The sequence below is a fragment of the Anopheles stephensi genome, chromosome 2 (genome assembly GCF_013141755.1).
Source record: "Anopheles stephensi strain Indian chromosome 2, UCI_ANSTEP_V1.0, whole genome shotgun sequence".
Classification (NCBI taxonomy): Eukaryota; Metazoa; Arthropoda; class Insecta; order Diptera; family Culicidae; genus Anopheles; species Anopheles stephensi.
In genome coordinates, this window is record NC_050202.1 from 58,525,855 (window position 1) to 58,539,826 (window position 13,972).

Here is a 13,972-nt window from a genome sequence, read left to right on the forward strand (position 1 = left end):
ATGTTTGACATACCTGTTCTAAAGCATCGATAAATAATATGCTCAGTGACCTATTGGATTTTTAACATTTTTATATTTATTGACTTAGATTAAAAATTATTTGATTGGTACCGCTCACTACTCGGGAACTATTTCCTACCCCAAACGACACATAGCCCAGTATTCGCTCATGCTGCCCCATGTTGAGAATCGCCCAGCAGCATGTTTACGTTACTCTTTATGCTGAAAGCTGCGCACTCTCAACGGGTTTTGCCGAAAGCATATTTTCTCTCGAGAATCATTTCTCGCTCTCTCTCTCTTGCTCAGCTTTACCAACCCTTTCGACCGGTAAAGAGAGGGTGGCTTGAAAAGCTTCACGGCGGCAGGCCCCGATTGACCCTTGTTCAAGTGCATACAAAAAAGCATACTGTCTGGGAGCATAAAACAAACCCCCAAGCAACGCAAACAACTCTCGTACGATCTCTCGCCGATTCTCCAACGACCCATCTGGTACGGTCGGGGGCTTACTCACCGTTGCTCGCGCTCGCACGGCTAATGGTATGCGTCGCCTTCGGAGTCGCTAGTTTTAACTCGACCATCGTACGCTGCGGATGGAGCGTTAACGTGCGTGCGTACGACCGATCCGCCATCGGTACGGGTTGAGGCTTATTTGTGCCGCGTTGCTTTATCAAACCAACCAAACCAAGCCGGTTGGTGCGATCCCAAGTGTGTGTGTGTGTGTGTTTCACCATACTGTTGTTGCTCAACTGCATGTTTTCCCGTTGTGTCACATATTGTTGAATCGTCAAGGTAAAAGGGGAAAAAGGCATGAAGTGATAGTGCGGTTGGTTGTGTGGATGGGCTGTGAAATCGATTGATAAGAACAACCAACATCCTACGGTGCATTAGTGCGCGATCGTCCGTCCGCTGCATGGCAAGTTTAACGCGATTGTTTATGTGTTTCCATTCAAACTAATCGAATGCTTGAACGATGCTGATAAGAAATAAATATAATTAACGATACTCGGCTCGAGAGGAAGAAATCGGCATCAAGGCGGTCTACTGCACTGATCAAGTGCATTTTACAAAGGCTTAAATGTGTGTTCGTAAAGAATGAATGAGTTCTGAGCACCACAATCAGAACGGTCTTAGGTGGGTCGGATGTACGTAGGAATGGATTTTAATTAGGTTTCGGACCAGCAAAGGTGCATCCCTACCGACAGTGTCTTCGCTGGTAGAAACTGGTGTACGCAGTGTAAGGGAAGTGTAATTAATTTGAGACGGTTGTGCGCGATGTCGGCCTATAGATAGCTTCGGTGATGCTCGTGTTCTTGGGTACGAAAAGCGTCGAAAGAGTGAGTGCGGCAAGGAAGTTTATCAGATATGGGCTGAGGTGCTGAACGCGAGCTTTTTTCCAACCGGTCGGCCCAAGAAACCGTTTTCTCATGTAGCATCGCCGCCGCGATGCAGTGATGTGGAATTAAAGAGCTACGAGCTTCGGGATAAAGACTGCGCTGTAAAGGATGAGAGCGTGTTCCAGTGTTCGTGAGCTTCGCCGATCTCTTTTACGCAACCTTCCGGAACCTGAAGAACCTTTGCACGTACTCGAAAGGAACCCGCAGAACGTTCTATCCCATACGCTATCATCGCCATCTTCGAATCCATCAACCAAGATCGTGGCAAGGGAATTGCGTCGCTGAAGATCGCGAGCTTCCCAAGCGAGCGTGAGATTGCGCCTTTCGGTTCTAATGTTCCAGACATACTCAAAAAGCGTGTGTGTGTGCGTGAAAGGGAACGATCGTTGATTAATTGATGTTGGGGTTCACGATTGCTTTAGATATCGCTCTGCGCAGAACCCAACATCGCACGTTCGGTTCGATGAAACCAAACACCCTTGCCCTATTTGTGATAGTGAAGTAGGTTATGGTACTAAGAGCAGCGTATACTGTGGAAGCCTACAAATTGAATCATTAAATGGCTCTTCGGTGAACGACCAACATCGGCACTCAATTCTATCAGACCGGAAGCGATTAATTCTGAAACTGATTTTTTTTCGAATCGTTAGATGGTCTCCCCCCCCGTCCAAGACAAAGGGATGAGATAATGCTAAATAGTTGCGGTTTATGAGTTCCTGAGCCGGGCCGGAGCCGAGCTGAATTTAATTTGTGGTGGTGTTGTTTGTATCACTTTTTTTTTCGGTGTATTCTTCCCTACTCTTGTAGCTTGTACGTGATAACCAATGGTAACAACAGCTTCAGTGTGCTTGTTATGCTAGTTTGATGTGCCAGGAAATAGTGTCCGTAATCTAAAGGAATGTGAAATACAGGGCCAACAAAAAAGAGAATTTATGAGCCTAGTATATTCATCGGGAGTGTGTGTTTCTGTGTGGGTCAAGCATGATAATTTCTTCAAATGGTGTTTTATGTGTTAAGCACGTGTATTCTGGTTTACAACACGAGCTTCAACAACTTAAAAAAAAGTGTGTCTGTGTTTGTGAACGTGCGCGTGTGTAACATGTGTTTGTGAGTGAATACTTTGCACATTAATTCAGCAGGCAGCAGCATCCTCATCGATGAATTATTCGTGGCGGTGCGGTAAAAATCGTACACCCCGATCTGAGGCTTTCTGTTTTGTGAGTGATTGAGCAGCGAAATCAATATCGTAGAAAAGAAAAGAAAAAAAAGGTTAAAAACAACACAGAAAGCTAACACATGTAGCAAAACAATGCCCATCAATATGACAACAGCAGCAAGCGCTCCACCGGATGGCGCCAACGGCAACACGGTCCCCGTTGGTGACGGTGAGGAGAGCCGAGCGAGCTTGCGGAAATCCCTCACAGCGGCTGGATCCGCCGGATACGCCGGTTCATCCGCCAGCCCCAACGCGATCCGCAGTGGACGTCCCGGCAGCGGCCTTAGTCTTAGTGTATTAGGTAATGGTAATAGACGCCTCGGCACGCACACTCGCATAGCTGGGCTACCTCCTCGTTGGGCAGCTCATTCCGGTTTTTTTTTTTGGTGGGGTGGTAACATGTGGCGGTGTTACCACATTTACATAATTACATTCTCGTTGAACATGCGGTGCGGTACATGTGAAATAGATATTATTAATGATTTTTATCGCGGTTTCATTGTTTGGCTGAGGTTGGGATCGATGAACTGGTCAGCCTTGGGCTTTGGGAGCTTACTTTTACCTTTGTGAGTCAGCAAATTAGCAAATAAATCACTTAACGAAATTTCTTGATCATTTAAACACTATTATTTTACCCGGGGGGGAATTAGACCCTTTTCTTTTGTTTTTTTTGGGCCAAAACGAAATTAAAATTTTTGTGCTTTAATTACACTTATTTTCACAATAAAATGCACCTGATAGCATATAAATTGCTATCGACAAAAACTCTTTGCAAATGCAAAAACCCAAGCGTGAACCATCACCATTTCGGAGGGAAAGCTCTACACGCCCCTACAGTCATGATTGATTCGAGGAAAAGTATAATTTTGGTTTGCAAATTTGATTTTGTTTTTTCGATACTTCCCATCACCGTTGCCCGCAAGCACAAACCTGTTAAATGATGGTAATTTGCGTGAAGATTATTCTTTTCCGTCCTTTCCAATTTGGTGGATAATGCTTTTCACCGCTCTTTTTTCTGTTGAAACTATTTGGGATTTTTTTGGGCTGGGGGGACGTTATGAGCGGTCGTATCCGTAATCCGGGCAAGAACGATCGCAAGCTATGATCGCTCAAAACCACAGGCGAGAGAGATGATCAAAGGGCAAAGAATCGCCCCAGTCTCATGTTTTATCTTCCTGTATCACTGGCGGATCATAATCGCTTTATTCACCTGATGCCGGGACCCTGGTACCTGGTGATCGCAAGTAACGGTTTATGGGTTAACTCATATTTTTTTAAGAGAATATTATTGCTTCGAAACACTTCCTGGCGGAGAAAGGCCACCTTTATGTTCTTAAATTAAAATTTCAACCAGGTGCATCGTGCAGCGAATGTGGTGCAAAACTGCGCCGATTACCATCACAATATGGCCACCACTTCCGGTACGGTAATGATGTACGATTGTTCGTACGAGCAAGAGAGCCCTCTCTTGAAGGCTTTGGGCAGAGCGAAAAATAAGAAAAAAATACATTCCTTTTTTTCTGATGGCCATGTAGTAAGTGTTGCAAGTACAGACAGCAATCGAAAGGATAATGGAAAATTTAGGTCGATCTGAAGATCAACGAAACCCTTCGCGTGTTTGCTTGAGCCCTACGACTTTCATTGCAGTTGCCGTGTTGCCAAAAACTTAAACCGGTTGGGTTTGGGCAAACCAGACCTGAAAAAGTGTGAAGAATTGCTAATTCTGAATGCTCGGTCCCAGTGTGTCCCCAACGGCAGACCAGACCAGAGGCCTATCTCCAACAAACCGGCTGCAGTCGTCATTCGGCGGAGTTCAAAATTAGTCATCAACGCACCGGGCAATAATAATGGATGGGGATGGAGATGTTGTGGGCTTCTTGCTGCGTGTGCCATTTTTGTTGTTGTTGTCGTTGTCTGCGGTGGGCTTATGGCCGAAAGTAAAACTCGTTCGGATGTCGAGGACAAAACACCTGACAAACCAGCAACAACGACGGCAAACGGGCGTCGTAAACGTGAACTGCTGGTGGTCAGTTTAGATGGGATGTTGCTGCTGATTGCTTTAATGTTTTACATTATGCATCTGCATTTAATGTGTGGCATTGTAGCCTAAAACAAGTCCCATGAGAGTCGTCAGGAAACCACCTAAAATTAGTATCTGTTCTAATTAGAAATTCCGATTTTCTTGACGAGCCTTAGGCCCTCAAACGACTGCAAAGAGCATATTCATGAGCAATGAGTTTTCAGCCAAACCATTATCAGGTCAACGAACACAGAACTATAACCTGTTGGCTAGCTTTCCCTCGACGACCAGCCTCAATGCCATGCGCTTGTCACAGCGGTCAAAGGTGTTAAACAACTGAGATAGACAAACTGTATCGTTCTTCGCCGACGAAAGGATTCCTCGACTCGACGACTTGAAACCGTACAAGTTCGTCTGACACCCGCGAGTGACCTGTGTTGGTGGGTTTTTGTTTGGTAAAACATTTACAAAACGGAATAGTTGGTCAATATTGACTGTGGCTGCCTGGGCGGCTGCTTCTAAACCCGTTCTCGCCCGACCGGGGTCTGTATTGATCGGGAGCAGTAAAAGTGCACCCAGTGACTAGTAGGATGAAGCGGTGCATGAAGCGATCCTCGGATTGTTTCAAAGGCAGCTCGCTCGGTGTAGAAGTTTTTGCGCGTTCTCGATGTCCGTCTGACAACTGTCTGGCTTGAGACGGTTAGCAATATTGAGTCAACAACAGCGTGGACTCTGTTAGCGCAACTTGTCTTCCGACTGTGTCTGGTGTGTCTGGAGTTTTGTTTAGTCTTTCATCAATCATCGGCGGCCGTCGTCGGCATCCAGACTTAGGCATCGAGTTTGGTGTGTGTAGTTCCCTTCTTCTTCTTCCTCAACTTCCCGAGACACGACCCCGCTTTGTGATGTTTACAAAAAAGTGGATTTGGTATGATTTTTTCTTGCCTCTACCCCAATGTCTGTAACCAATGCGCCATTGATTTCGTAGCGTAGCGATATTTTATTGCTCCACCGGTACAGCCGCACCCCAGTGGCCGGCTTTGAATTTGACGATTTCCACTCTACCGATTTTCCCGTGGCCGAAGAATGTAATTAACCCTTTACGCATGTCAAATTCCGTTACCGGGGCCCCTAAGTGTGTACGGGCATGACACTGGATGGTATGTGGCTTTTTTTGTTTTGTTGAGGAGCTTTAGCGGCATCCGAGCGGGTTCTCCCGTGACAGGACCGATCATCAGTTGCTGGTGAACTTTCGTTTCGGGAATGTAGGTTCCTTACACAGAAGAAAGCATGCTATGGGGTTGGGTTTGTTCCAAAAAAAAAAAAACCCTTTCCCGAAAAATTTCGTTTACTTATCCGCAAAGCTTGGCCGCGAACGTAATGCGCCCGAGCCACACGGTGTCGGTTTATGTCGGATGAAACGTCTTAAATCCGATTTTCTGTGGACAGCTGGCACGGTTGAAGGTGGGATCAGAAATGTGCCGTGGAACGGAATGGTTGCATGGCTGGCCGAGACGAATCGGTAGCAAGCTGGCAACGTCTTTGGTGCTTTTGAATAATAATACGAGAATGATGCGATTTGTGGCCCTAATCGTGTATTTAGCTTAAGCGAGTGTTTCCGAGGAAATGAATATTTGTAACGTACGGCGGAAAAGCCATTCCTTTTGTTGGAGCTATGTTTACAGTAATTTGAAAACGATTTTGTGTCTTGTAATTTGTTTAATTGAATTAGATGTAAAATTTATTTAAATTAGGTCGATCATCTCTTTTTCGTTTGAATTTAAAACCTACGAAAGCTTTTTCCCCTTTCTTTCTGCCCATGAATGTGCGACACACGTCCCCGGTTTATTGTCATGATGATGAACGATGTGCGATTATTGCTGCCTGGGTGCTGGCTTCCGTTTGCCTTCCTGCACCCAACAGAACACAGAAAATAAACAATTTCATGGGGAAAAAATGGGTTTATTTAGCTAAAGCATTAATACTACACCACATGCACCGTGTGCGGAAGTGCGATCGGTTACGGTTCGTTAGATTCGTGTCCAGACCGTGTAATATACGCTGGCAGAAGGCCCTTTTTGCCTTATGTTTCTGGAACGAGCTAATGTTTGAACCTTCTCGAAACCGACACCTACCCAGTTTTTGTTAACCGCCAACGGGCCAAGCGTTTTGACGCTACCTACTAGAGCTATTCATTATCCAAATCGCTTCCTAATGAGTAATCCGATCTGGATCCCCGTGAACATGTCCAATTACCTGCCGGACCTTTCGCGGGCGTGACTCCGGGTTGGTTGGACACGCGTAAACTCGGAACCAGCGGCGGTATGGCGCTATCTCCTGACACCTGGGCACCTGGGCTGGGAATGCAAACGGCGACGTTCAAGTAACAAGTTGAATAAGACTTATTAAGCTCGTTTTCCCCGGGTTGGGTTATGGTGATCGTGCCTGTGATCAGATCGAACATAAAGATGGGTAGAAAGCAAAGTCGATCTGTCACAAATCAAGACGCCAGCATGGCGTACTCACGTCGGGGGGATTTATCAAATCCATCTTGAATATCTACCGGCCTTCGTTGGGTTCGTCACTTGACGTCGCTTGCAAGTCGTTCGTACCAAGTCTCCACGCTGCGGTGCGGTGCCATACGCGCACAGTTATTTGATCCGATGGTATTCGGTCCGTCGCACCCATGCCACCCCGACCCTGCTACTGCCTCGCGCCTGTCTAGCTGCAATTAGGAAGCAATGCCAACCGTTTTAGGGGTTTTCTGTCCTGCATGCCCGAAGAACGTTTCGTAAGCGCACCAGCGGGAGAAGATATTACTTTCGAGCTTCGGTTCAGTTCTGGATGTATGCAGAACCGTGAAACACCTTTGAGGGGCCGAGCGGGCGAAAAGGAATTATGCAAATGAAGACATTGTAGTGCGATGTTCCCGGAATCGGTTCAAACCAAAGCGAGGGTTTCCCCTCACGAGTTGTTGTCTTGGTTGCGCCCGGTCATAATGTAGTCATGTCACTGCACGGCCCGTTTAGGGTTCGGTCTGCCACTATCCCAAGCCCTTGAAATGGTTTAACACGAGACACTGAAATTTTTGGGCTGATTTCCCCCGCACACCGGCACAACCGGGAAGGCTGGACGGCTGGAATATATAATATTTAAAATTTTCCCAGTCCCCCTGCTGTCTGACCGGCTGGTAATATGAGGCCGTGGTACGTGAGGAACCCGAGTACACAAAACACGGTCGCGGTGCTGTTGCGGTTGCTTAACCTTGACTTTATGATTGGTGTGATTGGTGTGAGTGCTGAGAATATGTTTATGCTTTCGGGTCGGTCAAGTGGAAGGAAACACACACAAACACACAGTGGGAAAACAAAACCACCGAAAAGTAGCTCCCATTTTCATAACTTAGCCTTTCTTGGTGGCTGCGCGGTCGCTTTGAACGATGGACACAGCCTGCCGACACATAATTTTTATTAGGAAGTCAATTTGCCTCATCCACCGTTCGGTGTCCAGTTTATTGGTCGAGCCTGCTGTGTTTTATTGGTTCGTTAATTGAATAGACACCCTTCGGTTTAAACCTTGTCGCTAATGTAGCCATAAGTTATGCAAATGATGGTGCAAATGTTCTTCAAGTCAATGGAAAAGTGTGGTTCAATTCGGATAGTTGCTAAAATATGCCTTAGCGATCATTGTCTGGCGGGGAACTTCAGTTTGATTTTTGACCCAAACCTCCTCGAACCTCGAAGAAATCGCCCTTTCTTTATACTGTCAGTCGCACAATAAACGATAACGGGTCTCGCACAGTGAGATAACCAAAAACCCGCACCCTGTTTGACGAGTCTATTGACGGTTGGACCGGGGCATTGATCGGTGTAGATCGGTTGGTCGGAGAACTTCTCGGCTCGGGAGAGGCTGGAGAACGCCATCGAGTCTTGAATTTGCATCCCCCAAAATCATGATAAATCTTGAACGTTAACAAGAGGCTTGCTTGTGTTGTGCTTGGGGCAGAAATATTTCTCCACCGAGAGGCAGAAGCGCAAGAAGGAAACGGCACAAAAGACTGATGAGTAAGCATGGCCCGTAGTTGGACGTGCGCATGTGTATGTTTTTCCACTGGCAAAATTTGTTTTCAACCCAATCTCTGAAAGAACTCTTCATTTTCAAGGTTTTATCTCGGGAGTTGCTTCTTCACACAAAAAGGTTTCTTCCCGACGTCTATCGGCGAATGGTATTCCTCGCCCCGTCTGGTGCGTTGTCTAGAGCGGTCGGTTGAATTCATCTAAATTTATTAAAATATCATTAGCCCATTCATCGATGGCAAAGATTGGCGCTTGGTGGCCGGGTAGCAGCGGCCAACTGGCTTCGGTTCAATTGCCGGAAAGTCAATGGGATGAAAGCCATGTGTCTTCCCGAACACACTACGGCCCCAGCCTGGTTGCTGAGTCAATGTCTTGTTCGACGCCTCGCTTGCCCCGTTCGACGCAGTGGTTATTGTAGACGCCATAAAAAAGCCCACACATTACCCCGTGTCCGATCCGAAGGCCCCGCCATTTTCGCTCAACGGTTGAATGAGTTTGAAGCAAAAGGTAAAGAAGACCTCAGTCCGGTCGAACCCTAACCCATCACTACCGGGGGAGGGTAATCAACTTTCGAACTTTAGTGACTCGACGGATGCCAACGCCTCACCGCGATGTTTGACTATTCGGTTAGGCTTTTTGTAAGGCTTTCTCGCTTCATCGTAGTGGCTTGGCTTCCGAAATATTCAATCAATGTCTCATCGCCCCAAACCGAACCGAGGCAAAAGGGCAGCTCGATGATATGACCGAAGACTAAAGAAACCTTGAAACTGCAGTTCGATTTGTTCGGCAAGCCCTGCCACATCGATCAACTGGTATGGGTGAAGGGGCTTTTGTTTGAGCGTCAGTTCTAGCGTGTGTCCAGGCGTGGAATGATAGGTTTGCTTCCGCCACATCGAACCGGAACGAACGGTTGATTACGAGTAGCATCGGGCGGTTTCGAAGTGATGCACCCGGCATGGGAAGAGTCACGGTGTTAGAGACACAGAAGGTGTCTCTAGTGGGTAGGATTTTTTTCTCACCAACCGTAGCGCAGTCCAAGACCCTGCCAGTACCAAGCGATCAGTATCAGGTGTCGATTTGAGTGAGAAAATGTTTAGAAAGTTTCGTGGAAAAGGCCAAAAATTTGTAAATCGTCTTCAAGTAAAGCGGATGCTCAGCAACCAGTAAGAAGGCATCCAATCAAATCTCATTTTTCAACCACCAGCGCAGAAAACATCTACTAGATTACACTTCCACTCTGTCATCGCGGTTGGATGGCGCGTAATTCATTACATTCAATATGGCCACCGCTCGGCTCGGCTTGAATTGCACCACGGCTTATCAAAATTTCATCTGGCAAGCGGTCCGTTTTGTTTCGAAACGGGACATACTGCAAAAACTTTCTCTACTCTGCTGGCAGCGCGATGCATTTGTACGGAGCTTGGCCTTTCCACTCGGTTGTGCATCTGTGCAGCTAGGTTGATGTAGCCCTTAAAAAAAACCGATCCCGCTCCCCGACGCGAACCGGTTGTTGCTTTAGTTTGCCATTTTTAGACAGAACAACAGCTAGTGGTTGGCGGTCGTTGGCGAAAGGAAGGAAGCGCCCAGAAGCTCCAGACATCGAGAAGGACCTGCTACGACGAACGGGCAACGTGAAGTAATAACAGCAGCCAGTTCATGTCCATTCGCGGACTTGTCTCGGCGACTGACTCAGAGTGCAACGCCAACTGGCTTGTGTAGCTGTCGTTTCGATCGGGAACGTTGGCGGCACTGCTGGAGACCCTGTGCCCGGGAGATGGCGAAGCAAGAAGCTAAGAAGTTAAACTTAACGGACGGTACAGCTGAGGTCAGCCAAGCGTGTGTGTGTGTGTGTGGAAAAAACCGGGGTCTCTTGAAGCTAAAGAACAAGAGGCAAACATGGTTCTGAGTATGGGGCCGAACGGAGACTAGCCGTAAAATTGCTATGAAATTAAAACCTAAATCACAGCGCTATCATCATCGCCATTTCGTCTCCAGCCTTTTGGAGCTGGAGTTGCATCGGGCCGTGTCTTCGTAGGCCGTGGAAAACCGAGATGAGGTCTTTCTGTCTGGTGCTGTTGCCGTTCCAGAACCGGTACGGCTGTACTTCGGCTGTAGCCCGTGACCCGACGTCCACTACGAACGCTACGAAGTTTTGCGGAGGCCAGAAGACAGAAATCGTGAAGTAAATTAAAGTTGCATGTGCACATAGGAAGATAATGATCCTATTTTGCTTGGCGGTGCCTCGATTTGAGGTTCTCGGACGCACAGTGTCTTGGTATTCTCGCTTGGTCCTTGCTGCCGAGACAAAGAAATGTGCGTCGTTTCATTCTACCTTCGTTCGGCGCTTCTGCCACAAAGAACCATGGTGTTCAAATTTCAACCGCCTGTCTTGGTTACCTTTTGACTTTAGAGTTTCTTGGTAGGGGGGACCCACGAATAGAAAGGCTTCCCTGTTCAGAATACGGACCGTTTTGCACTTTTGTTTGGCAGAATTTTTCGGGGGTAGCGTGTTCGCTGCGAAAGACTGTAAAGGTTTGGAGGCAGAACCTGTGAACCTGGCTTCCTCCAGTTTGGGCAACATTGTCGGGTCTGTCGGGGGAAATGATTTATTTACCTACAGGGGTGAATGATTGACGCGAGTGATAGTTAAGAAGATGCTGATAATATGTGTTCGTGTATCGTCGGACAACTTATCACGAATAAGCTGCAGAATGAAATGTTGCTGGAACGGAAAGGAACAAGTTTCGATGACTGCTGGTCGGGCGCGTATCGCTTACAGACCGTCCGGTCCGTCGCAAACCGTTACTAGCTTAAGTGAGACGTCATTCTAGCGGTTAGCGTTTAGTGATGTTCGGCGGGATCGGTTCTTGCTGCCAAATGCTAAACTCGCAACACGACGCCAGTATTGTTCAACGAACCAGGCGTTGGATTTGGGAGGAGCGTTTGTCCGGGTTCGTACGATAATTAAATAGATGAAGACGGTGAAGTCATATTCCTTTGTACGCGTGTCATGACGATGGAAGATTTGCCTGGCTTAAGCTGGTTTATGATAGCTATTGACCTCTCGGGGGGGCGGCACACGAATTGCTTTAAATTATTCCTGCAGTAATGATGAATTAGTACCAGGCACCACAATTGAATAGCAGCTACAAAAAACAGCGCTCCGTAAGGATTTTCTACTGTCTCCGGCCAAGCTTCTAGACGATAGGGAGAAACCTATGAATCCGCATCCCGGAAGAGTGTAAGCTGACTTGATTTATGACAACACTCAATAAGCAGCGCTGTGGCGCCCAACATGGCCGAGGTAACTGAACTAAGCACGGGAAAGCGCAGCTCAGCGGGATGAGGCAGAACACGGCTTCCATTGACAATTGTAGCGCAGTGCGGGACGCGTAGCCAATTGGCGAAAGAGCCCCGTCCAACCGATGGGCCATCCCACGCTGAGCAGATTATTGCCTGTCGAGGGAGGGTATCGTCGAGTGTAAAGCCAATAGGAGTATTGGTCAAAGTGGTGCTAGGATCGAACAGCGAGTGGTTTAAACTTGTTGCCTAATGACCTTTGCTGGAGTTGGTAAGACCCGTCTCCCGTTTACATTCGCACTCGAAAGGTTAGAATGGTAGTTTTATAAGTTATTTAAATAACTGTCATACGGGTTGTTCAGCTCTTTCCATTCATAAACGATACCGTCCACCTTTGACGCCATTTTTATAGCATCTTCCCCCAAACCAAAAGCATCCCACCCAACCCCGTGGGATGCCGTTTTGGGAGTCTCCTTGTTTGTCCAGCGTACAAGGAACGCGTGGAGAGCGAAATGATGGTGGTGATTTATGAGTAAAATCGAACGTGCATGTATGAAGCTGTACCATCCGGTCGGAGAGTAATCTGAAACCCAACGGCGTCCATTAATCTTGGTCCATGTTTGGCGATCGGCCGGGCCACCTTCGGGTAGCGCGGTTCCGATTGTTCCGAGCGTGTCAGGTGCTGCCGGATCGATCGAGGCCAGATCCTTCCGCGTGTGGTACAGGTTAATTTCTCGCTATCTCGAAATGGATTGGAAGTGTCATCGATTTAATTGGCTTGCGAGAGCCCGGCCCATGGTGCAGAGCTCGTTGACACCTACTTCTGGTGATCTAGGTGATCATGATTTAGTAGCACCAGTAGGTAGCACGGTTGTGGGCCGTATCGTGTGTGTGTAAAGTCCAAACAGAGGGATGAAGCAAGAATGACTTTCTAGAAAACGGGTGTTGGTCGATGGAAATTGGATTGGCAAATATTTAGCTAAATGCCAAACAGACGCTACCGGCCCCCATTAACAACCTGCTGCTGCTGCTGCTTCACACATATCCTCACATACTGGAGGTGTTATTGGGGGGGCCTTAGATCACATCTCTCGATCTCATTTTGCTTTAGTACCTGGTTGGTACACTGACCTGCCCATGGAAGAAAACCCAAGCCACAAAAAAATAAATCTGGGTGTCTTCTGGACTTTGGTCCGTCGGAGGTGCCCAGGTAGGTAGGCCCCCAGCAATCGCCCACAAATTTCCGTTTTAATTGGCCCCAAAAAACAAACACAACCGACCAACGGTTGCTGTTTTTTTTTCTCTGCCGGCCACACATTTGTTTGTCTGCACACTCAGCGTTGTACGCGTTGGTGGGTTGTTGTGTTTTTTTTGCAGACCCGTCGACACCCCCCATTGGTGATGCTTTGGGGATGGGGTGTTCATTGAGTAAATCAATAGACCTAGAGCGTGCTACATTCACCACCACACGGGCATGCTGTGCCTGTTCTCAATATTCCAGCGAGGGTTTGTTTGGGTGCACTGTTTGCCTGAAGAGTTCGCCACATTCGGGCAGGTACGGCGGGGAGGTACTCTCCGATCTCTAACTGTTTGCTGTCCATCCACGCAATACTTCCTCCGGACAACGATCGCCCAAACGATCGGTTGTATCTCGCATTCGGTCTGCAATGGTGTCGTGTCCGTTGCGCAGGAAGTTGCCAACACGGTTAGGGTGTTTCCGTTCCGTTTAGGTGCGTTTTAACGTATCTTGCTGCGAGTCTCTGGTCTCCGAAATCGAAGCGTACCGATTGCGTGGTCCATTCAGTTCAGTTCACTATTGGAGCCCAGACTTTGTAGCGTGTGTAGTACAGCGCGACATTCATTCATAAAAGTTTACTACAGGTGAGTTGGCGGTGGGCATGATCCCTGCACTGGACTCTGGAGCTGGGGTCTCTGCAAAATCGCGACTTGGCGGAGGTACGGAGGACGA

At 47.6% G+C, this 13,972-nt stretch overlaps 1 protein-coding gene across 6 annotated transcripts in view; it reads left to right on the forward strand.

Moving 5' to 3' along the window:
• LOC118506384 (protein TANC2) overlaps positions 1-13,972 on the forward strand; it is a 109,349-nt gene that overhangs the window by 24,479 nt on the left and 70,898 nt on the right. The window contains exons 1-2 of one of the 6 annotated variants that reach the window (XM_036043420.1): positions 563-789; positions 2,202-2,911. The exons of 3 other annotated variants lie outside the window; for them this stretch is intronic. In XM_036043420.1, coding sequence (XP_035899313.1) covers positions 2,704-2,911 — 208 coding nt within the window. In that variant the 5' untranslated portion in view covers positions 563-789; positions 2,202-2,703. Of the gene's footprint in view, positions 1-562; positions 790-2,201; positions 2,912-13,972 lie in introns of those variants that run through there. 2 more of the 6 variants (XM_036043421.1, XM_036043423.1) reach the window with 2 other exon arrangements.